The following is a 26,368-nucleotide window of genomic DNA, read 5'->3' as shown; positions in this document are numbered from 1 at the left end:
AATTGCTGAGCTCCACCTCATATTCTCCTTATTAGACTTCTCTTCTGTCTTTTTTTGCTTTAGCTAGAGGCTGACAGAGAGCTGTGAACAGATGAGAGGTGTCATTATTAATGAGTGTTTGTTGGATAATTACAAATACTAATTTACCTAAAAGGTGCTAAAAAAACCTTAAAAAGAACCTTAAAGGTGCTTCAGATTGGACCCCGTCCCAGACACACGCTGCTGTTATACACTCACAGATCGGGTCACAGTTAAGATTTGAATCAGTGGACTTTAATGCAGGATTGTGGCTGACATTCACTGAGGTTTTAATGAGGCAGCCTCAGGTAGTCTCTGGGTGTTTGCTGATCTTTTAAGGACATCCACAAAATCTTAACAAACCAGCTTTGAATGTCCTGTAAAGTTTCACATCTTCTGAACTTACTATGGCACGGTTTCATGCAGAAGCAGCGCTCCCATGTGAGCAACCACCGTGACTTTTTCTTTTTATTATTTTTTTTATCTTTTGAGCATCAAAGCTGTTTTTCCTTCACAGTAATATCTGCAGGGCTGTCAGACCTTCAGGAGCCCTTTGCAGTCTTGACCGGACTGAACAGCTACACTCAAAGCTCACACTTTCCCCACTTTCTTTTTGATGTGCTTATCACCATCGAGCCAGCCGTGGCACTTCACTCCTCTCCTTAAGTGCTCCCCCTCACTGTGGCTTTATAAAGAGGAGCTTTCTCCTCCTCCCTGACTGGATCTCTATTAACTCTTTATGAATGTTTTCTTTCCTTCCAGGTGTTGGAGGTGCCTTCTGGTAAACTTCTGGCCTCTCTGCTGGGGCACACTAAGACCGTGCTGCACTGCCAGTTCAGCCACAATGGCCAAACACTCATCACATCCTCAGAGGACACCACCATCAGGGTACGCTCCTCCTCCTCCCCCTCTTCCTCCCGCCGTTTCTTCCTCTCTTTCTTCCTCTCCCTCATCCTCTCCTCCTGCCTAATTGATGCTGAGTTCTCTCACCTCCTCCCCCCACCCTGCTCCTCATATTTCTTCTGCTCTGTTGATTATTCTTTCCCCTCCATCCTCATTCCTCACCTTGAGTACAATGCCTGCTGTGCTGAATTGTTCATCTTCACAGTGTTTCGGGCCTTGGTGGTGTTTTCACCTTCCTCCTACCTGTTACACTCTGCCAGCTCCTCCGTCAGCCTCTTCACCTCTCCATCCTTCACCCCTCTCTTTTGTCTCTTCTTCCTTCTCTTCCCTCCTTTCGCCTCTGGCTATGCCACTCTCAATAGCTCTTTATCTCCCTCCTGCTCTTGTGTTGACCGTGTGAAACTGTATGTGTGTGTTTCAGGCTGTTACGCTTTGTCAACCCCCACCGTTCATGCTCCGTTGCTCCCCTTTCCTCCCCTCTCATCTCCTCCTCCTCTTCCTCCTCCTTCTCCTTCATCTTCATCTTCATCTCTTGCCATCAGACCTGTCCACTGCAGCACTTCCTTCCCTCTCTGACAGCGCCGCACTCATTCCGTATTCATGCAGCTGCTGCCTACACCATCACTATTCTCACTCCATCCACCTCCTATTCAGAAACCATGCAGATTCATGCTGTTTGACATGTGCTCACCAGGAAAATGGAAGTATGTATTTAGATGTTAACGCAGATGCAGAGAGAATGTAAATGGAGCTGATGATGTTGATGGATTCCAACCTTCAATCCATTGACAGATTCCCTCTAGAGGAAGAAGCGGCAGTGTTACACACAAGGCCATGATTGGTAGGATTATCTGGACAATGCTTTCTGTTCGTTCAGTTCACTCTTTGCTCATCTACCCACTTGAGATACAGAACATTTACCCAGAACTCCTGTATTTAAGATAAAAAGCAAACCCAGTTGTTGTTCTACAGTCTGTAGTTTAATGTCTAATGTGTTAACTCTGCAGGTCAGCAGTAACACTGTGTAACTACACACAACCTGCTTTATGTGACATGACAACCGCTGTGTCGCTTGCTATTTCTGAGATTATGTCATGGCAAGAAGGAAACTAAAAAAAAACAAGAAAGTGATTGAGCAAGAGTAAATATTGACTGGCTTTTATTGGCAAGGGAAGCAGGACTTGGTGCATGTGTCCTTGTTTCTGTTGGTAAAGTATAGTTGCTGTTAAAGTTTATGTTCGTATGCCAAGTTACTCAATGTATGGATAATGTTCTGCCTTATCTGTGGATATTGTTTCCGAGACACAGCAGCTCCTCTTCCATCGGTGTATAAATAAATACACATGTGTACCGCTTTTAACCAGGAGTTTAGTTCAGGAATGGGATGAAATAATGCCTGTGTATGGTGCAAATATCCACTAACAGGACAAAAAGAAGAAGTGATGCTGCCCAGCTATTTTACTTCGATGCAGTCTGCAGGTGTAACCTGATGGTTTGTGTGTCTGTGATGGAAGACACGGACGCTCTGATGGGGTGTAGAAATAAAAAAAAAACAGCTGAGAGCTGAGAGTTAAACACTCATTTTGAATCAACACATTTAAGTCTTGTTGGATGTTTTAGTACAGACATGGTCGCATACAGCTGTCCCATTCAGACACTGAAGGAGGTGTTGAAGGAAAAGGCGTCCCATCCTGTAGGCCTATCTGACAAGCAGCTCTGTGCGGGAGTGTAAAGTACTGGTTGCTGAGAGATCTCCTGTCTCCTGTAGGTGTGGAGGTGGCAGTCAGGTGAGTGTAAAGTTCTTCGGGGTCACAAGGAGCAGGTCAGGTGCTTCTCTTTACTCTCACCAGACGACTCGAGACTTCTGTCCTGGTCCTTCGATGGTACTGTGAAGGTAAAGCTCACACACCACACATTTATCAGCAGTGTGACATCATGCAGTAAATAATAATGCCCTTATTTGTTGCAGGTGTGGGACACAGACAGCGGAGAGAAGCTGCAGGACATCGAGGCTCATCGTGGAGCCATCCTGTCCTGTCATGTCTCGCCAGACGGATGCCTCTTCACCACCACCTCTGCTGACAAGACCGCTAAGGTTCAACACTCACACATACTCACCGGATGAGACATATCTGAGCTTCCAGTGACAACATGACCTATTACACATCAGTGTCTTCACACACAGCTCCTGCAGCATGGCTGTGGTGCTAGAGGTGACTGTGGCTAAAAGTTTCTCCAGCATGGAGGTGAGAGACCGTCGCGTGCAGCAGATGGCCCCAGGGCTGGCTGAGTTAGCTGCACTCCTCCCAAGTGCACGTCCAGTCCAGGCCGGCTGGCCCGGAATCGACTCACCTCCCTGTCTGGATGTAGCTTTTGCCAGGTTGCCATTTACCAACACCACTGAGCTCTCGACTTTGGCCTGACTTTGACTCGCTCAGTGGGCTAGAGATGCGGTTTACAGCTCATAGCTTTCTGCTTAGACTGTACAGCTTGTTTTGTGTCGTTCAGATTTATGGATTGTGCGCACAGTTTTGTGTTCAGTGCCAATGTAACCAGTGGATTTCTGAGTTATGGCACCCAGTGAACTCTTGGAACTTGGCTCAACAAAACAACTTTTAAGCTACGTTATTATGAGCAGCATTATGTCACAAACTGTAACACTCACCTCTCCTACCAAAGGTGGACACAGGATGAAGCTTTAAACACACAAAGTGCTGAGAATCTGATGGTATGTGTGGATATAGTTTAGGAGAAGAGATTTTGTGCAATTATAACAGGATTTACAGATGACCAGGTTACACTGAATCAATTATTCAAACAGTTCAAAGCTGCTTTCTCCTGCATTTGTCTAAAGCCAGTTGACCAGCAACCACTGCCAATGAGTTTCACACGGGAATTTGGATTTGGTGGACACTCGCTGTAGAGAACAGACTCCGGGTCTGCGGCCAACCTGGCTTCTGTCAGTGAATAGTAGTGAGCGAGAATGTGTGTTTTATGGATTTGGCGGAGATCATAATTGAGGTGCGTCTCTGTTGTGGGGCTGGTTAGCAGCCAGTCACATAGTCCTTGCTCTCCAGACCGAGTTGAGGGATTTGCAAGCTCAAAACACACAAACAGTGAAGTCCCTGCTTTCCTTCTATCTAGAGGTCAAACCAAAAGACTGCCATAAAAAGAAGGAAAGGAAAGAAGGCTCCCACTGTCCCCTGTTTTTTTTAATCTCTTTTCGTCTCTGCTGACCTTCATATGAATGGGACTTTGTGTGCAGACATAGTCAGTCGACTGCCAAATGAAGTGTCTAATTATGAGCTGTGTTATTTTCTGTGCAACGCAGGATGCAACCAGGGTGAGGAAGAAGCACAGAGGGAGGAACGAGGAGAGGAAGGAAGGGGGAGAGAGTGGAAAAAAAGATTCCAAATTAAGAGATACAAAGAGCTTATTAACTGTGCTGCAACTATTAGCACTGGCAAGACTAGATTTGTCCTCATATGATCTGGCATAAATAACTTTATAAACAACAGTTGATCAATTTGTTATAGAATAGGGTCTGGTTCGGGGGCCAAAGGATTGAGTTCCTGCTTTTTGTCGATAATGTGGTCTCATGGATCTGAGACCTCCAGCTCTCAGTGGAACAGGTTGCAGATGAATGTGTAGCATAATGAATGAGGATCAACACCCCTACATCGCAGACCATGCTCCTAAGTCAGAGAAGGGTGGAGTGCACAGGGAACGAGTTACTGCATTACATAGAGGAGTTCATGTATTTTGTTTACTAGTGGGGGAAATAATGTGTGGGAGATCCACAGGTGGATTGGGATGGCATCCACAGTAATGAGGGCTCTGCTAAGCCAAAAGCAAGCCATTATTACAGATTTTCTTGATCTCTTTTGATTGATTCATCAACACTTGCTAAGGTAGATTTGTAACATTAAAAATAACCGGTGTACTAATTCCCACTCTTATGTTTCTTTCTTTTTGCTCCTTTAGTTGTGGAATTGTGAGTCCTGGCAGTGTACCCGCACACTGATCGGTCACCAAGACTGCGTCCGAAGCTGCAGATTCTCCTGGGACAGCCAACGTCTTGCCACAGGAGACGACAACGGAGAAATCCGGGTGTGTATTCAAAACAGTCTTTGTTGTGTTGAGTCCCTGGATTCAAAATATTGAAGACTAACAGAGAAGAGGTGACTCAACACACCAAACAGCGCTGTGTTACTAATATGATAAGTAGTAGTGACAATATCTTAAACTGTCTAATTTAGCATGCAACATACAAAAAAAACTCAATTACAGCAGTCAACATTTATTCCAGAATTCACCCCATAATTACGTCTCATCACTCATTTAGATAAAGTGCTTGCTAATACATCCTGATTGCTGCAGTGTGCACTGGAGGGGGTGAGATGAAAGGAGGGAGGAGGGTGTGGGGAGCTGGAGGAGTGTGCTGGGATGAAGAGAGCAGGAAGAGGAGGAGATGTCTGACAGTGGGAGGTGAAGGAGAGCACTCAACCTGCCAAATTGGATCTCCAAGGAGTTCAGTGCAACCTGAACTGAATTGTGTGCACACACACAAACACACAGTAAATAAATAGTGGCGATCATGTGCCAGTTAGCCTGCAGCGACAAATGATATACAACAAAGGGTTAATGCCCTCTGGTGGCCTCTCAGCTGAACAGCTCTATGTTTCAGAAATGACCAAATCCATCGGCTCCAATTACATAAACTACACTGAAATCTCACCCCTGTTTCTATGGAAACCAATGTGAGTCATTCGGCACAAAAGCATGCCAAGAGTTAAATATAGCTGTGTGTGTGTGATGTGTCACTGTCAAATGAACATGGCATGTGGACAGTTGCATAACAGCTGCAGGAGACATGATGTGCTGCGCAAACCACGACAGACCCGCATACATTACTTCATCATGTTCATTATGACGTATATCATGCCGCATTGTGGGACAGATCCTGGCGCTTGTCCTTGTAGTTTATGTTTGACTTTGGTGTTACGTCCCCAGCTCTCTAGGGGTTGAGGAAGGACCCACCATGATGAGGTAGCTCCAGACAACACACATCTGTCTACGAAAGGCCAGGCCAAGGCCTCCATCCTGGGCTACCTTCCTTTCAGAGGTGTATCAGGCACAGCCATCTGGGTGTGGAAACCACAAGGGTTGACCCAGGCCCAGCTGGAGGGATTATATCTTCTGGCTGGTCTGGGTGCAGCCGTGGATGCCCCTTAGGAAGAGCTGCTGGAGATCTCTGCTCCACCTGTTACTACCACGACCCTGATGGACTAAGACGTTACATAAAATGTGCATATTTAGCTGGTTTAGCTTAATAAGGTGGGGACATGTTTATCTAAAATGTCTGACTGTCCACTGCAGCTCTGGAGTGTGGGGGACGGCTCTTTACTGAAGATCTGTTCTCGTGAGAGTAAGGATGGCATGGACTCTCTCCATGGAGGCTGGGTCACCGATCTGCACTTCTCACCTGACAACACGCTGCTGGTTTCTACAGGTGGCTACATCAAGGTATGCTGCACGCAGAACACACGTGGTCCTGTTGTAGTTTCAGGACGTTAACTGACAACAGGGACTTTAGTCAAGTTTCACTCACTAGATGACCTGGGAACATAACACACAGACTCACCACAGGACTTGTTTCCTCTATTTAAACTCTTGGATTTATCCTAACTGTATTGTTTTTTTAGTGGAAACAGGACTGATTACATGCAAAGATTCTACCTTTCTCACAGAGGACCAGTATAGCATGCAGTGTCCACATCAGGTGTAGGATGTGAGTGTTTCATTAATTTGATGAATAGTGTATGAAATGTTAGCCAGCTAGTCTGCATGCAAAAATATTATCCGTTGGGTTAGATTATCTTGTCACAAAGTCCTTTTATCAAATAGTAATCTGCAGTCATTGCATACATATATTATGGAGAGTGGACTCCTCTCTGCACCATTGTTGCCTTAAGCAGAGGTCTGTTGCAGTGCTTCATGAGAATACCTTTGAGAGAGATATCAATGCTTCTGTGTGTGTGACATGACAGGAATAGTGTGTGTGTGCCATTGTCTTATTGCCTTTACTTTTACAGCAGCAGGGTCACAGAGCGGGCAGTCTCAGCTGGGCTCTGATTGGCTATTTGTTGAGCAATGATGTAATTCTCCTGGGAGAGCGCTTCTGATCGATGAGGCTTTATATCTCAGATTACTCCTGATACTGTGTGTGTGTGTGTGCTTTTGTTTATACCTGTGTGTGTGTGTGGGTCGGTGTAGATGTTTCTGTTGAAAGCTGTGGATGCTGTTGTTGTTGAGGCTTTTTATAGACAGAGATCTCAGCTTCTGTTGACAAGAGCCTGACAATGAGCTCAAATAGAGTCACAGTCCTAAATTTACCGCTTTAACTTAGTATCATTCCATTTTATATATTTTATAGTCTTCATATTTTGAGAAAATGCTTTTCTGTCAGCTCACAAAAGGCCGTTAAAAAGAAAGACGGGATGCTGGAGAGAACGCAACAGCAGAATGACATCATGTGTGAGAAGGGTAACGACTTCAGAGCCTCTTTAACGGAACAATGCACACATGAATCAATATGAAGCAAATCACTGAGGATGTAGACAATAATAAGAGACACTTTTAGGCTGAGAAAATCTATACAAAAATCAACCATCCAGATTTCACCCTGTCCACCGTCCTGCTGACTTGCAGAAACTGGCCCGTCCGCCTGTTTCTCAGGCTATGTTGTGTGGGTAGCGAGAGAGTTTCATGAATGACGCGCTATCAGACGTCTGGGTGCATTTGGAAGTAAAAACCAGACAAACATCCAGACAGGAACGTGTTACCAGTGCACATTTATTAGACCCAGAATTTAAATGTATATTTTTACTTAGTGGGTGCATGTGGGTGTCAAAGGAGCAGCTGCTTCTTGCTAGCAACTATAAAGAAAATCTGTTTTACGGCCGCTAACGTCCATTTATAACCTGTCTGTTGGTGAAATTTACAGACAGTGCTGCTCTTCATAATGTCATAATCACATCATTGCTCCTTTAGCTTGATGGATCAGCATGTGGATGTGAGGAGAAGTGATGGATTACTCTCCACCCTGTTTGAGTCGTGATTGATTCACAGTGTGAGAGGCCGCCCTGTCTGTCACAGCAATTACCACGACACAGCGTGTGCCTCTTATGACAGATAATCCAGCCCACAGAGCGGGTTGATAATCTAAGTGTCTCGACATCAGTTCGTGTGTCCACGCTCGTCTCTTCTGCAATCAGCGGCGTCTTTTTAGTTTTAAACCCAAACAAATAAGAATTCTGTCATTATTATTTTTGGGAAAATGTTTTGCAATCATGTGAGCGTCCTCATGAGGGTATTTGGTGTGTGTTTCTGTCAGCTGGTGTAAAGGAGAGATTTGATTATGGGGGATCAGTGTGTATGGATCACAGATTGATGTTAAGGCCTGAATACCATCATGAACAAACTCAGATTCTGATTGTGGTTAGAAGTGTGAATCAAAGAGGTTGGAAAATCCTGCTTTCCACACGGTGTTCCACTTATAGTCTTAAATATGTACATTAAATATTTAATGGCTGAAGATGAATTATTCATTTAAGGGTTAACACCCAGATTTAGTCTGGTCTGTTTCGTAAAGGCTGTGTGGGTGTAGTTTGATTAGTTTAATCAAAGACTTTCCTGTAAAAAGCCAGAAAGAAATTAATAAACAAAAGGAATGAAGGCGACATTTGGCCCAAGGCCCACAAATTGGGCCACATTGAGAGTAACTAAACAACCTATAAGAGTTTATGATATTTTTGTGGTAAAAATTGGACTCATCTGGACAATTTTACAACCAAAAACCATCAGGAAGGAGAAGAATGAATGAATAATTATATTAAGTGAAATTTGTCGGGCGTTCTGTGCGACTCCCTCTGTGAGTGTGTTGCTGGAAGAGCTTTAGCTGCTGCCAGCAGAGCCGAGCGGCAGAATGTTTTATGTTGTCGTGTTGAGATTTTTGCAGCTATCAGATGGTCTCTGAACATCAGAAGCCCCTCTCTCCTGCACAGTGTACCTCGGTGTGTTGCTAAACAGAATCGTGTTGTTATTGGTGGGATAAGAGCCGGAGCAGTGACAGCGGGTGATGTCTCCCATGGCTCCGGCTCAGATGATGGGTTGATATGATGCAATGTGAGGAGTTCTTATTGTCTGCCTCTTTCTATTTGTCTCTTTGGATGATGTTTGTCCTGATGTTTTTTTTTTTTCCTTGTCTCTGTCCTAATCGTCTCTCAAGCTGCCTTCTCTGTATGTCTGCTGCTCTTGTTTTCACAGTGTGTTCTCTTACTGTATGCTCGGGTGAAGGGTGTGAGTGTAATTAAAAGCAGCAGGTTATTGTGTGGGGCTGTGTGCGTGTCCAGTCCCCTGTAGTGAGTGCATACTTGTGTTCAGTGTTTTAATTAAACATTTTTAGCTAGAAAAAAAAGCTGCTTGTATGGATAGATGTAGTTGCGAGTGTGTTTCTGTGCGTTTGTGACATCATGCTCGGACCACCGAGAGAAACTGTTACATCCTACACTGACTCCCATCATTCCTCCTTCTGCTCTGGGTCCTGCTGTACCTGTCTCACACCTGCCCTTGACACACACACACACACACAAACTTGCCAAGCAGCGATGAGACAATCCGTCACAGTGCCACGGTCCAAGAGGGAGGCGGCAGGTGTGAAAAAGCTCCAACACTGCACCAACACACACGAACATGCCCAGCAGCCCAGAATAATTCACACCATGCAAAGAAAACAAAAAGCACTCAAGTGTCTCACTGTACACACTGACACACACAGAACTACTCTGTTTCATTAAGCTACGTCTCAGTAGCACAGATCTGTTCTGTTAATCCTCCCATTCAGGCTCACTGATGCAGCCACTTGTTACAAATCATTTTTTTATTTTAATCCTAACACATTCTCACAAAAACAACACATATGATCGCTAATGGATCATCGTGGGACAGATACAGCTGCATTTAGTGCAGCAAACTTTCAGTCAGAAGTCCAGGGTTTGTGTCCCACCACTGTACCACTTCACTTAGGTTTATGTTGTTAAGCATTAAAAAAACAGGTTAAGGGGTCAGGTAAAGATCATGGTTCCATCTTTTCCCAAAATACAAAATTTGTAACGTTCGGTTTTCATCGTCAGATAAAACTGCCATTGTTTGCTCCTCTGTATCATCAAAGTTTTTTCAAGATGGCAGCCCTTGAATAAAAGAAGTAGGAAGCCTGGCTTTATCAAAGAGACAGGAGTCTACATGTCAGCTAGCAAGCAAGCTTAGTGACACATTTGGAGCCATTTGGACGAAAGGTGGAAATTTCAGTCAGTGTATTGTGACATTTTATGGACAGACCAGTGGAAAATCACCTCAAAACAGTTCCAGACATCAGTTAATTAACTCATTGCTGCAGCTAGTAGCAGAGGTTCACCTACTAACTGTACTCTAGTCACTACATCACACACCCACATGTTCTCACACTGACATTTGTCGCACGCACACACCTCCCATCAGTGTATGCCCAGATGGATGGAGTGTTGTAGATGACAGTTCTCCCCTGTCACCGCTGTTGTCAGACATCATCAGGCAAGCCGGTGATGGAAGAGAAAGAGAGAAACACAATTTTCGCCTTATGACACCTTCCTGCACTTCCTTTGCTTTCGTTCCTTAGTTTCCCAGCAGACCTGCTCTTCCTGTGCTCTTCTCCACGGTTATCTCTCCGCTTCACACCTTCATTTGTGTTTCCACTTCGGTGACCTTATGTTTAAATCTTGTCTCCTTTTCTGTGAGGTAACCCTCTGGCTCTGCAGCTGTGTTTTTATTTATTTTTTAATGGTAGCCATTTTTAAAAATCTTTCCTTCCACCTCTCTCAGCACAAGCCATCATTGTTAAGCATCCTAACGAGGCCTTGGTGGCTGATGAATTGTTGCCGCCTCTCATCAGTCTAAGCAAAGAGAAGCAAGGCAGGAGGGCAGGGAGATGAAATGAAGGAGTGAAGGTTGAGCTGACCTTCCCCCCAGAGACAGCTGATGGATGGAGCATCTGTCAAAGATTAAGAAAGTGTAGCAGCGTAGTGGCAAGTGTGGGCCAGAGCAGAAGGGACGGAGCGCAGAGTAAACCCAGTCACCTCTCTGAGAATGGCATATCAGGCAGTCAAGATTCTTCTATAATAAGACAGACTAAGCTGTGAGTAAATGTGTCTCCTTTTTCCTGACTGCCAAAGCCGATCTCAGTGCTTCCACTCCAGGCCAAACACAAGTCAGTCCAAGTGTTCGTTCTCTGTCGAGAGAAGAGTTATGTTGCCTCCAGGCCGCTCTGACTGAGGCCTGTGTGTGTTTCACAAGTCATAAATGTGACTGGTTGCATATGTGGGTGTATTTTTTGGATCTGAGTCTCACAGAGCTACAGCAGTTTGTGATGTAGGCTCCAGATTTTATTTTTGAAAACCTCTGCTCCATCAGTTGGTGTTGATACTATTTCCATGCAGGTTGCAGGTAGTCGGTGGACTCCGTAGCACTTCCTGCACTGATCAGCCCCATTAATTAATTATGATCTAGCCATAGATTCAGTGTCAGGATTTGTATCTGATATTAATATTGGATCAGTGCATCCCTAACAGGAGGAGAATGTTACAGGTGCTGCCATGTTGGAAAAGTTGCTCTCCCGCCCAAACACACAGTCTGTTAGCTGCTGACTACTATGTTAATTTCTAATTTTGTATCCAACAATACCTAATACAATGTGAATATATCTTTAAAAAAATCAGCGTGATTAAAAACTAGCTAACGAGCCATAAACCATCTCTGGAAACATTTATTCATAGGAGTTCTCCTCAACCTTAAAACAAGCAGATCAGATCTCTTCCTGTTCTTTGTTCTGTCAATGCATCCCAAACCAAATTATTTTTGCACACACACCATCAAAAGGACTCACACATGCAACAGGTCTTCTGGCTTCTGAGAGAAACAGACCTCAGACTGAGGGACCTGAAGGCATCATAACTCTGACAGAGAAGAATGAACACTTCGTCTGACTGGTGCTTTGTTTTATCAAAGGATGGGCCTGGAGGAGAGTTTTGACACATGTCTGGTGCTGTCAATAGTCTATTAATACAATGAACCACAACTATATTAATAGCTGCAACTTCTGTGGACGTGTGGGACTTATTGTTTCCTCGTTTTGTTCTTTTAAAGGTACAGCTCTCTAGATGACACATAGAACACATGACTCTGCAGATGACATGCAAATATACATTCCTGTTGGACCCAAATCACCCACTGGAGGCAAAGCAATTTTTTCCAAGTGTACAGAGACAGAATAAGTTGTCTTTGGGTCACAACAACAGAATGTTGTTGCTATAACCTTGGTTATGTTCATGCTAACAGAACACATGCACCTCTTGCCCACAGCTGCAAAAGTCTGTGCTAAGAGAGCAGATTTTCACTCTGGAGTCCAGGGTTCGACTCCCCCTCACACCATGAGCTGTTTTGTTTTTAAAGATCATCTTCAAACACATGAAATCATAACGTTAAACACATTTTACAAGAAGAAACGTTCCATTCCGTTGCTGGTGTTTTTGCTCCTGGGAGCTCCTACCCCCATGAATGCTTAGGGATGCAGCTGGAAACATACGCACAGTTGTTGTGTTTTCAAGGACAAGTATCAACCCTATGTTAGGTTTTAAGGATAGGCTGGAAATCTACTTCTCCATAAATTCATAGGCTTTCTATGACCTAAAATGCCAGTCAAAAAAGTGACGTCAACACAACAGATGCCGACCACAGAATAAGACCACATTGTTCAGCTTCTATTTTCTCCATACTGGCTGCCTGTCTCTCAGAGAAATTACTTTAAAACATTACTACTTTTGTACAGATCTCTTGTACATCCCAAGCACATCTCTGACATGTTTATGCCACATGAACCTTCTCAGACTCTCTGGACATTTGGGAACACTCGGCTGTTCCTCTGTGAGGATGTGCACTGTATGTAAATGAGCCGGTGTTAACAGGCCGCCCCGTTGGTTCAGGCAGCCATCGCATCGTTTTGATTTTGTTCAACGCTTTTTTTTTTTCTTTCACGCTGTGTCAGAAATGAGCATTCCCGCAGTGCAGCTCCAATGTAGAAGCAGACCTGCCTCTAAAAATACCTACACACACTCCTAAGATGCAAAGCAGCCCCCTGGAAGTGCATCTCAGAAACTATTGTTCTGTTCTTTTTCATCATTCTTTCCTCTACCAGAAATGGTAAAAAACGCTTTTCGTATGTGGCCAAAATACTTCCAGAGCTTGAGCGCGCCTGCATGAGACAAAGCAGGAACTTTGAAAGAGTTGCGTTGGGATGAATATGGCCTGGTTTCTGTGCTCTTGTTGTCAGGCTCGGGGTGTAAACACAAGCTGGTGAAATATTTATCTGTCTCTGGGAGGCGGTTGTTTCCCCTGCGTTGCTCATTAAGCCAGGGTTAATTGTCTCTGCGACTGGAGAAGATGGTGTCTTTGTGTGTGTGTGAGTTGCACCAAATGAGGCGGCATGGAGACAGTGGATCACTGAGAGTGAAAAGTGGAGCAGAATGCTTTTTGTCTTCACTTTAATCACTTTTGCTTTAATGTGTGGGTCCATTAAAGGGGCAGTTCACCCCAAATTTGAGAGTTTGGGGAGATTTCTGAAACTAATTTCATCCATTCTGTAAAACACTGATGCATGAATCCACATTTTAATGGAAATAAACTTGAATTCGTTGTTGTGATAAAGAGAAATCTGTCTCATTGTTCAGGTCTGAGCTGAGAGTGAGAGGAACTGGTGTAAAGGAATAGATTGTCTGGGCATCAATATTTCACAGGACGGAACCTTGGATGAATAATTCAGCCTGAGAGTCGCACTGCGTCCCTTCTCTGCTTGACCTGGTCGCAAACACTCTCTCTCTCACACACACACACACTCTCACACACAGTGTTTCTTTATAAAATGGAAGTGGCCTTACAAAATCACCACAATCTACTCCAGCTGGTATCCCCTCCTACTTTAATCTCCCTCCTCCTGCCTCCTCTCGTGGTACATTCTTCTTCATGAGTTTTTTTTTTTTTTTTTTACAAAGCTAAGAAACTGTACCTATCCCCCGTGGACTGCATCGGAGCTATTTATGTAAGAGGAAGATGAATTGCTTCCCTCCAACTCTTCTGAAAGGCCCAACAGTGTGCACACGAGCCTCACTTCTGCCCTCACACAGATGAGTTTTTCTGTTACGTAAGCGCTGCTGACTCTCCCTCAGGTAGCCTGAATAAGCAGACCTATTTAGCCTCACCGTGGCTAATGGTGAGAGCCTGTCGGAGCAGATCTGGCGCTCCTCCGTTTTTAGCTGAAATGAATTAGGGTTACACACACATACATAGCTATTATCTCGGCTTCCCCAGATGGAATTCTGAACTGTGTGTGATACTGAGGGAGCTTATCTGAACATGCAGAGTGGTCTGACTTTATAGATAAAGGATCAGAGACCGCCTCATCTCATAGCTCGAAGGTGGCGTCCTGTAGGTTGAAAATGGTGATCACTGAGCTCCACCTTGTAGGTAGTAGACTGAAGGTGACAAATCAAGTGGATGGCAGCCATCATCACTGTAGATTTCAGTGCTGGAGCTTTGTTCTGGTGGAGGAGTGACTCCAAGGCGACTGTTGTTGATGTTTCTCTCCTGTGGCTGTCTCAGAGAGCAGCATAGCCCACCAGCAGTGCTCAGAGACTTTTGACAGTTCCGGCTGTTACATTCAACCAGTTTCTGGTTGAATGTGGTGTCTTGGTCTTCTGCAGAGAATAACAAGAAGAGAACTGTCTGAGACACTTTGGTCTGATGAGTTCAGACGAGATGAGACCCGGCCTCCACGGTCACCTGACTTAAAACCCTAAACACCAGAAAACCAGTCCAGGACCTCATGAAGCTGCCTGGGAGAAGGCTAGGAGGAACTATGGACCCTGTTTTATGTTTTTTCGGTGATGTCGAGCTTTATTTAAGTGACTTTGTGCCTCTCTGGCTCTCCCATAAATCAATGGTCCCACAGTTGATATCAGCACATCAGCCATCTGCTCTGAGGATATGAGTCGCACTCTGTGTTGCACACAAACACACATCACTGTGTTCCCATAGGAGGGAACAAAGCAGTTGTTGGTTTGATAGATGTGTAATTTCTTTCATCTTTACGTTCACCTTCCCTCGCTCTCAGCCTCACCCTGGTGTTTCCCTATTGTAAATCCAGTCTCTGGTTTCCAAGTAGACTCTCTCTGACTTTAGTGCTGCAGTAGCTCTCGTCTCCATACATACATCTTTGTGCTAATCCTTTTTTTATTAACCAGTCGGAGTGTGTTTTTTGTTGTTTTATCACACGCCTGTTGTCAGTGTTTGTCGTGGGATTCGGTCTTGTTGTTCTTCGATTCTTCTTCTTCTCTCCCTCGTCTGTCTGTTTATTTCTGTGTTCATACAGAAATGTGTGTGTGCAGCAGCCATCTGAGTATTATGTCTTTATTTGAGCTGTCAGAGATTTGGCAGCCGGCAGCCATCTTTACTTCTGTTCAGATGTAATTAACCGAGTGTCTCTCCTCTGGTATCTGCAGTGTGTCTCATCCCTCCACCCCTCAGATCCATCACACCTTTATCTTTATTTTTTTATCCACTCACAAATCTCTCTCACTCTTTCAGTCCTCAGAGAACAAAACAATCCAGGTTTCATCTGTAATGAAAGCTTTGATTTAAAATAGAGGCGTTGTGTGACCTTGAGAAGCTTTTTGCTTCAACAGGACATGAAAAATATTGGGTTTATTTTTATTTGTTTGTGTGTTGCTGCTAATGTGGTTCAGTCTCATTTTCAACCACTTCTCCTCATCTGTGTTCCTCCTATGTTCTTTGTTTCCTTCTCCTCCCCTTCTTCTGCTTCTTCCTCCTGCCATTTGTTGTTATTGGCATCCTTCTCCTCTTTCTTGCTTCTTCTTCTTCTTTTGTTGTCCTCATTCTTCCTTTCCATGATCCTCAACCTCCTCCTCATCATCTTGTCTTCCTTCTTTTCCCTCCCTCCTCTCCTTTTCCTTTAGTTAACAACAGAAAAGAACATACTATATGTAAAAAACAAACAAAACCTGACCTTATCATTTAGCTGCAGTAATGGGAGAACATCATTGGAAGCTTAATGCTGATTAACAGGAGTGAGAGAGGAAGTTAATGGAGCGACAATAATGAGTTATTTTAAGAAAAGGGAATGAATGAATGTACAATTACTCAACTAAATTTTTCAAATACAGGTTGGCTGTTTAAACGATGATTTAAAATCTCTAGAAGACGTTTCGCTGCTCATTCAAGCAGCGTCATCAGTTCTAACTGTTTGGTGGGGAAACATGGTTTATATGTGGTTCCAGACCTATGTTGGTGGGTCTGGGTAAAAAGCTTAAAAAACAATAGCACTAAATGTTTTCATAATTACATAATTACAGTTTCATAGTTGTTAGCCAGTCGTTAGACACACCTGGCCCAGTCAGCCAGAACATCACAGGTAAGTATGGAAACATTTAGTGCTATTGTTTTTTAAGCTTTTTAAGCTTTTTACCCAGACCCACCCACATAGGTCTGTAACCACATATAAACCATGTTTCCCCACCAAACAGTTAGAACTGATGAAGCTGCTTGGATGAGCAGCGAAACGTCTTCTAGAAAACTCTACAAGTCCAGACGCAATCTTCTCTATGTATGATGACCTGGATGACTGAGAATCTTCATCAACATTTAAAATCTCACAAAGATAAATATTAATTATTGTTTCTGTCACCACCTACCCTGTTCTCAGCAGCTGTGTGACAAAGAGAATAAGGCTTTGCTACAACAGTTTGGGAAGTTTGTGTGTGTGCGACGTGTGTGTGTGTCGCCCTGCAGCAACAGAAAAGTAGTGCGAAAAAAATGACACTCTAATGTTTTGGTGCCATATTGGGAAATATGCAAATGAGCTCTCCTTAAAGTTGCTAACGGGTTTGTGTGATTAATGACTGACTGTACGTCTGCTGTGTGTGTGCGTGTGTTCTATAAGCCAGACATCTGTTGCCGCTGCCTCTTCTGTTGCACTTTGTCCGGTCTGTCTGTCCGCCTTTTCTGTCTAGAGATCGACTGAAGAGGCCTGCTTTCCTTTCTTTTCACCACACACACACACAAAGAACTAAAGTTTCTTAACAAAACAACACTTCACTGTTAAACCTATTGATTCCACTCACACTGTCTTTATTCAACTGGAAGAGCTACAATTTGTTGTTCTGATGTGCCATTATCACACTTAATATTGTTAAAAGTGCACACTCTCTCTCTCTCTCTCTCACACACACACACACACTTGTGGCAAGCTATAAATGATTGACTTGATGCGCCTTTGATGATTCATCCCAGTGAGATGGAGCTTCAATGGAAAATGTCAACTTTAAACCGAGATTAAACAGAATCACTCAGGAAAGCTGTGTGTGTGATTATATTATACTATTTAATGTGTCATGGTCCTCTGGGCAGTCATTATAAAGCTCTCAGTCTGTCTGTCTGACTTTTTGTGTCTTTGTCTCGGGGTCTGATGCAGAAATCACCTTCTGCCATGATATCATGGAGACGAAAAATATAAAAACATATTAAAATCTGCACTTACAATAGATAATATACTAGGGCACACACTGCGAGTATGTTTGTCTTTAAAACCCTGTAAACACAGAGCAAAGCAAGGTGTTCTCTGTTTAATTGATCATGAATACAGTCTTGCATGATCACAATAAAATAAAATCCGATGTTTCTCCTTCTTTGTGTACCCAGTGGTGGAATGTGGAAAAAGGGGCAGCCTTGCAGACCTTCTATCCAACGGGAAGTGCTTTGAAGAAGATCCATGTGTCCTCCAACTTCTCCACCTTTGTCACCATCGACAACATCGGCATCCTCTACATGCTGCAGAGGGTGAAGTGATGACAACACTGCTTAAACAAGCACACCGTGAAGGTGAAATAGACAAAGGTGGACACGTTTGGCTGCATTAAGGACAAGTTGCACGTACAGTTAGGATGCACAGATGCATCATGGGAGCTTCCTGCTCTGTCTTTCTGTAATAGAGAGAGTGACACACGTTTACCTAAAAATCAGCAATCTATCCTGGTGATCAGGATCAACCACTAATGAGGAGATAATAACTCAAAGGTGACGAATTTGTGCATTAATTTAGTTCTATTAGGGCTGAGCATTACTGCATGTGATCTGTATGTAATCAATATATGATGTGGTGTGTTCAGTGTTTGTCTGTGCGGTGGGTTTTTTAGCCTGTTATTGACACTTCAACCTTAATGAACAGGCACATTTGGGTGTATCTCGATGCACCAGCTCACATAAACCTTTGCTGCACTTTGATGAGTATTGACTACGAACAGCATGATGAAGTTTTAATGGTTTAAGCAAATCTCTCTTCAAAGCCTGTGAGACTATTTGTACATCCGTATTTGTACATGTGTGCTTTGGAATTTAGATCAAAGATAAATGTTTCCTGTGATTTATAATTTATGGTCAAATTCATTCTACTTGTGCTTTTTTTTTTTTAAAGGAAATTTGTACCAATACATTTTTAACTTTTTACACTCTTCTTGCTACTGAGCCATTTCCTGTTCTGAGCACTGTGATGCAGGAGTTGATAATGTGGCTTTTCAGGTGTAAACAATGGTGTGCACCATGCAGGATTTCAAATCATTCACTCTTCTGTGGTTAAATGATGTTTTTTGAGCGCCACACAGCGGGCAAAGGACAATCAAACACATCTATACATTTGTATTATCCTGCGTGAGGGTGACTTATTTACAGATTTTTGTTGTTTATCTGCAGTTTTTATACCAAGGTGATTAAGGGCTGGATTATTTCTTTTAGGCATCCTGCATAGTGTATATTTTAAAAAAATGTATCCTTACTACAAGTGGTATGTCATAGAGTCCAGTCATGATCAATAAAATGAGCACAGACAGGTCATTAATGCAGCTGTCACGCTTCCTGAATGGTGCTTTAAAGACTTCCTTCCTGTGAGGAGGATGCTATGATGCTGTTATATGGTGTGGTGCAATGTGAGAAGATTAAACTACTGTACATATGCTGTCATGCTCTGTGTGTCTGTGTATGATGATGAACCCATCAGTCCTGTATTTAGAGGACTGAATCTACAATATTCTCAGCGTCTTCGTGATTGTTGACACAGATACCTGCTTATTCTTCTGGCCAGGCGACAAACATATTGCCCTGTTTTGTCGTCTAAATTTGACCATCTGTGGTCTGAAGTGTTCCTGCTAAATTAAGCCAACATTTTGGGATTGTGGGAATTTTGGGCTCAAATCAGAAAATCTGGACCCATTAAGCTTTTGACAGCTGCAGTGTAGAGGAAAGTGTGTGTTAAGATTGATGATGCATTAGTAGATTTTACTGAGTTTTACCAATGTTTATCTAATAAATCCATATTAATCAGTCCTTTGATAATTAATCAGATTTGGACAAATTAAAAAATGTGTATGTATATAATAAATGGCTACACAGAATCTCAAAATAATGTGTTTTTGTAGATACACTTTTCCTTAATAATGTTGATTTCACCACAAATAGAGCCTAAATATTTGTGAAAAAAGAAATTTAAGACGGGACGAACACGACAAGGGTGAGCTGATTGGAGATGCTCGTTAAGCTAACGCCAATCAGACCTGTGAGCGCCATGTTGAGGCTCGTATTCGTATTTGGATTTTAAAGTTATGGACTTGAAGGAGTATGAACTTGTGGATTTATGGACATCATTAACGCTGGACCATGATGGTCAGGATGGAGAGAAGCTAATAAGAAGCGACTCCTGGTTTAAGGGAAGCTAGCTAATGTTAATGCTAACTTTTTTTGCATTTATTTTGAATATTGTGTATGTTGATTTTTACGCATGTTTTGTTTGTTGAGATTTACTCAGACTTCCATGTGTATCAATAGCCATGTCACTGCTGATGAAAGCATTTAAATAGCAGCAGAATGTGTGAATGGACTCTCAGTCTGGTCTGCAGTCCAGCTCCTTCCACCCCCTGTCATTACGTCCATCAGCTCACTCTCTGCTGCAGGGGTCCACTTCTCAGTTATGTTATGTCTTCATAGCCGTGATTGATAAAGCTGTAGTGTGATTCAGCAGTGCTTAATTAATTAGATTGTGTAGAGGGCTAACCATTGTCATGGTGTGAGGGAGTCAGGAGTGATTACAGCTCTGACCAGGACAGAGCGAGGAACTTGTAGGATGAGATTTACAGGATTTCCACATCTGTCCCACCAATACAGACTGCAAAGGGTGGGGACTTACTCCTACCACCACCACTATCTCCGTCTTGGCCACATGATTCTCCCCCACCTACTGACAAAACGCTCCACGAGGTCGCTTCACTCGTCCTCTCATCCACTCTCCACATACCCAACTGTGGTCGTGTCATCTGAGACTTCTGGAGATGACACAGCTCTAGAATTCAGCTGTGTTGGTGGTGAAGAGAAAGGGGGACAGGGCAGTCCCTTTGTTGCTTGTCAGGAGGTCAGACACACAACCCTGCTGCCTCACAAACTGTGGTCGGTCACTGTTTAGGGTGTATTTCAATCATGAGAGACTCAGCGAACTGAATGAGAAAGAATTTATTAATACAATTATTGTGAATGTGCATTGGCGTCCTAGACCCCGTCGTGAGGACCACGTCCGAAAGGGGGGAAAGCTCGAGCGGAGAGGCTGCTGATTCGAAGACCCCCCCGGGTCTAGCCCTGGTGGTGGTGGAGAAGCAGGAGAGCAGGAGAGGGGAGACCTTGAACTGCGAGGATGGGGAGGTGCTTGGGGTGGAGGAGGGTTGCCGGATTCGATCGGGAGACAGCTGGAGAAGAGACAGAGACTTTTAAATTTCTTGCTTCGCTATGATTGGGGCAGGAGAGGGACAGATCGACAGCTGATTGGTGAGGGAGGTGCCATCTATTAAACACCTGACTATGCGGGAGGTCACTAGACGGAGTGCGGTGCAGTGAAAGAGAGTGCTAGGATGGTGAAGAGGGAAGGGGATAGAGATAAGAGGTGGATGATGTGGAATAGAGTCTTCATGACTGAACTTACGCTGAGAGCTACATTAATACCTAAATTTATGAACTTTTAACAGTATTTAGGCATCAGAAATCAAATTCCTTGTGGAATATGTGGAGAAATAGGTAGAATTCTACTTACAATAATTTACAATAATTTAAAATCTGAGTTGTCACATATATCACTTGTGAGAGATTTATTGGGAAAAATAAATAAAAACAATTGCAATTGCAATTGCAGATACTCATAAACTCAATCTGCATACCTTGGCCATCTTTTTACTGGCTGGATAATGGCTGCCATGCCCTCACCACCTGTTTTTCATCTTGAGGACCAGTTTTAAATACTTGTATCAGGACCCATTTGTCTTGTGCAGACATTTTGCAGACCTTCATGGCTGCCAGTCAGATTTAGGATCCAGGTCCAGTAATGTTGAAAGAGCAGCCATATGACATGCCAGTGCAGTGTAGCCAGCTGTCTGTCAGAGTTTCTATTTAAACACTGCGGTTAAATGGGTGATGTAAAGGCTTTCTGCTGCATACGTTGAGTTATGAGATATACACAGGATTTGTTCCAACACCAGCTTTCGTCAGATTGAGGGTTTTGTCTGTTGTTTGCTGGATGTTTGCTATAATCAGCTATGATTACACACATTTCAATAAGCTGCCTGATTTCAGCATGCGCCTGTGTAAGCACACAATGAGCTTCTTAAGTTGTTGCTGATTTCATCTGCAATTACACATGTGGTCTGCTCTGCTAAGTTGAGATAATCAGCTGTGATCTCTTTGCCTTTGAGTGTAAATTATCTCACACTCGCAACTTGTTAATGTTGCAGTGGGTTTTTTGTGTGTGTGTGCTTTTAAATAACCGTACCATTCTTCTCAGTTCATACTCCTGGTAAAATATTATATTTTGACTAACGTGACGTGACGTGTTTCCTCTTCTGTTTGCCTCCGTGTGGGTTTACTTGCCCTGCAGTCTCCACCAGAGCAATGTGAAGTTTTAAAAAGTGTGGTTGAGGTGTGTGCTAACCTCATTAATTCAACTCTCTCTTGCTTAATTAATCTTTGTCTGCTGCTGAAGTAATTACAGCTATCTGGCTGTCTGAGTGTCTACACACTCCTGACACCACCTTCCCCTCTCGGTTGCAGCAGCAGCAGCAGCCGGATCAGGGTTTCCTTTCTGCAGACTCTCAGATGTCTGTCATGCTGTTGGCACTAATTCACTGTGGCATGACTGAGAGTGAAAAAGGGGCGAGGCTTTGTCCTTCGTCTTCTTCACTGCCTCAGGAGATTAAAAAAAAATTCTGCTGCTGCACTGCTGTTTAAAAATATTTACAAAGCACCTTTATTTGGATTTATATGTAGTGAATTTAATTGTGAGTCAGAGCAAGACATCACAGCATCTCCTTTAAAAAGCATTTTAAAATGTAAAGTTCAGGGGCTTTCGAGGCTAATTAGCATGCTTTGGTGGCAGTAACTGTTCAGAAGTGTAGGCTAATGTGAGCCTGATATTTAAACCTCTCTACTTTCCCAGTGAGAGGTCTGCAGTCGCACGTGGACTCCCAGGAGATTTACAAAGGTTCTGTTTCAAAAGAACTAAGCTCCCCTCCGGCTTTCCGTCTGCTGTCTAAGACTTTCATTTTGTTTTCTTTCTCCCTCTCTGTTCTCTCTCTTTGCTCTTCCTTTTTCTTTCTCTCTCATGTTTTGCTATATTTCAAGCTAGTGGCTGTGCAAATGTGCATGCAGATTTTCAGGCTAGCCGGCCAAATGCAACCACAGACATGCACGCTCCTGATCAGGAGAGGGATTGTGATTAAAAATACACTCACATACATGCTGGGAGGAAGGTATTAGGAACATCTGAGTGTCAGTTCATAGGGCGGGGGCATATGAATGTAAAGGTGTAATGCTTACAAATGACTGGAAATGGACTCTTGTGCCTTACATACGTTCAGTCAGCCACATTTATTCTTTATTTTTGTTATAGTCAGTAGGAAGTCTACACCTGTATTCGTTATTTGAACTGTCTTCAGGACTCTGAACAATAATTCTGCAGTTGTTTACTGTTTTGTTACGTTTACCAATGTTATCAAGTATTGGAGGAGGGCAGTCTGTCAGTAAAAACCTCACATATATGTCTGTTTTTATTTACTCTGAACCCCAATAGAATCATGATCTTATTAAATGATAAATTGCTTAGTTTAACAAGAGATCCAGCTTTAGATGTGTGTCTGTGAGAGTGTGTTGACTCTGGTACCAGTGATTGTGGTTCCTGCCAACAATAACAGCAACACACTGATTACAAGCATCTCTCAGATGCCAGCCCTCATACACAACTCAACACACACACACACACACACACACACACTGACCGTTAGACCTCCGACATCCCCTGAGTACTGGGTCACAACTGTGTCATTCCCCTGTGTGTTTTGACCCTGTTTTGCTGGTACACCCCATGTAGATGTGTGTCTGTCTGTATGTATGTGTGTGTGTGTGTTTCAGTTTTTACTGACCTTGGCCAAACATTAGTTCCTGTTCCTGTCAGCTGTTGGCTCAGCTGCGCGCCACCTTTATTGCTTCCCCCTTCGAGCCAGAGGGCTTGGAGCCAGTACTCGTTCCATGTTGGGCTGCGTCCCATTTCTCTGTAGCTGCTTCACCTTCTCTTTTACCCATCTGCCCAGATGGTTTGGAGTGAATTTACATTTTCACAGATGAAGCTGTTTCACAATAAATAGATTAATAATATTAATATTAATGTCCAAAAATGCACATGCAAGGTATTAGAGTTAGTCAGAAAGAGTGTGGTGGAGATTAAAGTGGAACAAGGCCCAGGAAGAGCAGATGCTGCGGTCACCCGTGCCTCACCTCCTCCTGTTGCTCACCCAGCCAGACCAGCAGCGCCCACACTGACACACCACAGGGAAAAGGGGGAAGAGGGGGAGATTTACCTCTTCTTCATCCATCCTGCAGGGATTAATGAATAAAAGGTGTGTGTCTGTTAACGCTTCAAAAACATTCATCTTAAGTTAATGTTGCTGTAGCTGAAGCGTGTGTTATAAGAACATAGTGTGAATGTGTTGCTCTGCAGGTGCATTTAACTGTAACCTACACTCTGGATTGTGAGAATCTGTTGTGTTTATTCATGTAAGGTGTTGTTTTTTGTCTCTATTTAGTTCGATCGCTGCAATCAACCCTAACCCGCAGAGCTAGGGTTAGGTTCTCGGCCGTCGTGAGGCTTAGAGCCTCAAGTGAGGCGTTTCCGTAATGGTCTCAGTGAGCCCAATATAATAAACTTTGAACCACAACTCTGTGACCTTCCTAACTCTAACCCTACCCCTAAAGGAGATTCACACACCTGAGTTTCCAACGTAATTAGACAGGCAGGCAGGGTCGTTACCATGGTGACAGGCTGACACAAGAAGCATACAAAGCAGCCATATTTGTAGCCTTTGTCAGACTTTAAGCAATATATCTGTCATATTGATCATCCTTCAGCTGTATACTACTTTTCCACATTCAAATCACACAGCCTGTGCTTCTTATAATGTTATGGTATTATTCCAGCCTCAGACCTTTCATATGGTTTATTCACAGGCTATTCTTTAAGGTTAGTGCCTTCATACTGCTCTTGTCTTTAGCTGTTTCTTTTTCATGTCTTTCTAATATTCAAACATTTTCTACTTTTCAAAATAAGAGCTTCATCTTTTTAAATTCTTATCTGTGTTTCAGCAAATTAAATTCAGATTGCAGATTCTCCAGCAATTCAGAGCAATCCTTCACATCAGCATTCAAAGCAATGCTTCAGCTGCAGCAATCAAACTTGCATTTTCTTCAGGAAATGCTTTTCTAGTTTCTCATTATTCTTATTAGGGTTGGGTGAAACATGAGGTACTTTAAGTAAAGGTTTTTTGCCTGTTTTGCAAGCAGGAGACAAATGCTAAGTAGTGATTGCTAAATTCTGTATTAGTGTATTAGTATAGGCATAGATGTATAACTTTGAAAGATGCATCTGTGAGGTCACCTATATGTTTCACTGCGAGAGGTTCACAGCATCTGAATCCACCTAAATCTGATTGATCTGATTACCATATTTTCCGGAAGTCACACTTTTTTTCATCCTTTGGCTGGGTATGCAACTTGTACTCAGGTGCAACTTATTTATTATATATTAAAATACATAATTAGTTAGCCTTGTGTCCTGATGTCCCATTACAAATATCATGGTAGCTGTTCTGTCCCTCTCCCGACGGTTCTCTTCATCTCCAGCTTGTCCACACTTTGCATTCCGAGCATTGGTGACGCGCATGTTTATGGACCGTGTGCTTGCAGCTGAGCCTCAGACCTCACCTGGCAACAAATAAATTCTATTTTCTGATTGGTCGCTAATTCCAGACAGCTATATGAGCACACAGTAGTCTGCCTTTTACTTATTTAGAGGATGTTTATAGGAATTTCTGTGCGGTAAAGCTAATCCTTTCTCCGCGTGAGAACTTGAAGTTGAAATGCGTGTGTCTCACTCGCAATGCTCAAACTTAAGTTAAGAGGAATTCAAGAGGCAATGTTATGCTAAAAATGTAGTGATTTACACTGGCCAAGCTGGTGCGACTAATATATGTTTTTTTCTTCTTCATTACGCATTTTTTGGCTGGTGTGACTTATACTCCGGAAAATATGGTAATCCAAATAGGCAAAGAGGTGAAGCAGAAATGGAGCTGAGGTAGGAGGGAAATTGCCTACTTAATATGAGATGTCCAGAAAGACCAAAACAGCTTCTTTAACATGTAATTTCTGCTGTAACATTGAGGTCTGTGAGTATTGCTCCCCTAGAGGCTGCTGGGTAAACTGCAGCTTTTAAAATGTCGCCACAGGTTTCATCTCTCAGCCCGTGGAGGTTGTTGCTTGAATAAAGCCCGCGGTGTGCTGTGAGGGTTTGTAGAGCAGGTGTTATGAAAGCAGTGGTGAGTACACCGTTGGGTTCCACTTATCTCAGGTGAAACATTCATTGTCCTGCTCGAGGGCACTTCAGCCAGCCTGTGGATGACGTGTTTACATACACAGGCTGGTTTGCATGGTGAAGCTTACACAATGTTTTTGTGTAACAAAATTACACAATGTTCTTTTGAATCAGACACTCAAACTGTCTTGCTTGACATCTCATTTGTCCAGAATTATGATGATAGGATCATCTAGACCAGCTACTAAATCCTGATTGCACACAACCTCCTCCAAACCTCCACTACACTCAGTACAAATCTGACCAACCACCAAAGTTCAGCAGCAGTAATTTCAAAGCCTCTTA

General features: G+C 43.2%; 1 protein-coding gene across 1 annotated transcript in view; it reads left to right on the top strand.

The window, feature by feature from the left end:
• The window catches only part of apaf1 (apoptotic peptidase activating factor 1), a 29,267-nt gene extending 9,741 nt beyond the window's left edge, over positions 1-19,526 (top strand). Inside the window, exons 22-27 of the mRNA XM_028398308.1 lie at positions 781-906; positions 2,690-2,815; positions 2,891-3,016; positions 4,906-5,031; positions 6,301-6,447; positions 17,782-19,526. Of these exons, the coding sequence (XP_028254109.1) occupies positions 781-906; positions 2,690-2,815; positions 2,891-3,016; positions 4,906-5,031; positions 6,301-6,447; positions 17,782-17,928 (798 nt within the window). The 3' untranslated portion in view covers positions 17,929-19,526. The remainder of the gene's footprint in view (positions 1-780; positions 907-2,689; positions 2,816-2,890; positions 3,017-4,905; positions 5,032-6,300; positions 6,448-17,781) is intronic.
• The last annotated feature ends 6,842 nt before the right edge of the window (positions 19,527-26,368 follow it).

Source organism: Parambassis ranga, chromosome 2, assembly GCF_900634625.1.
Source record: "Parambassis ranga chromosome 2, fParRan2.1, whole genome shotgun sequence".
NCBI lineage: Eukaryota > Metazoa > Chordata > Actinopteri > Ambassidae > Parambassis > Parambassis ranga.
This window is presented reverse-complemented; position numbering and strand designations above follow the sequence as displayed.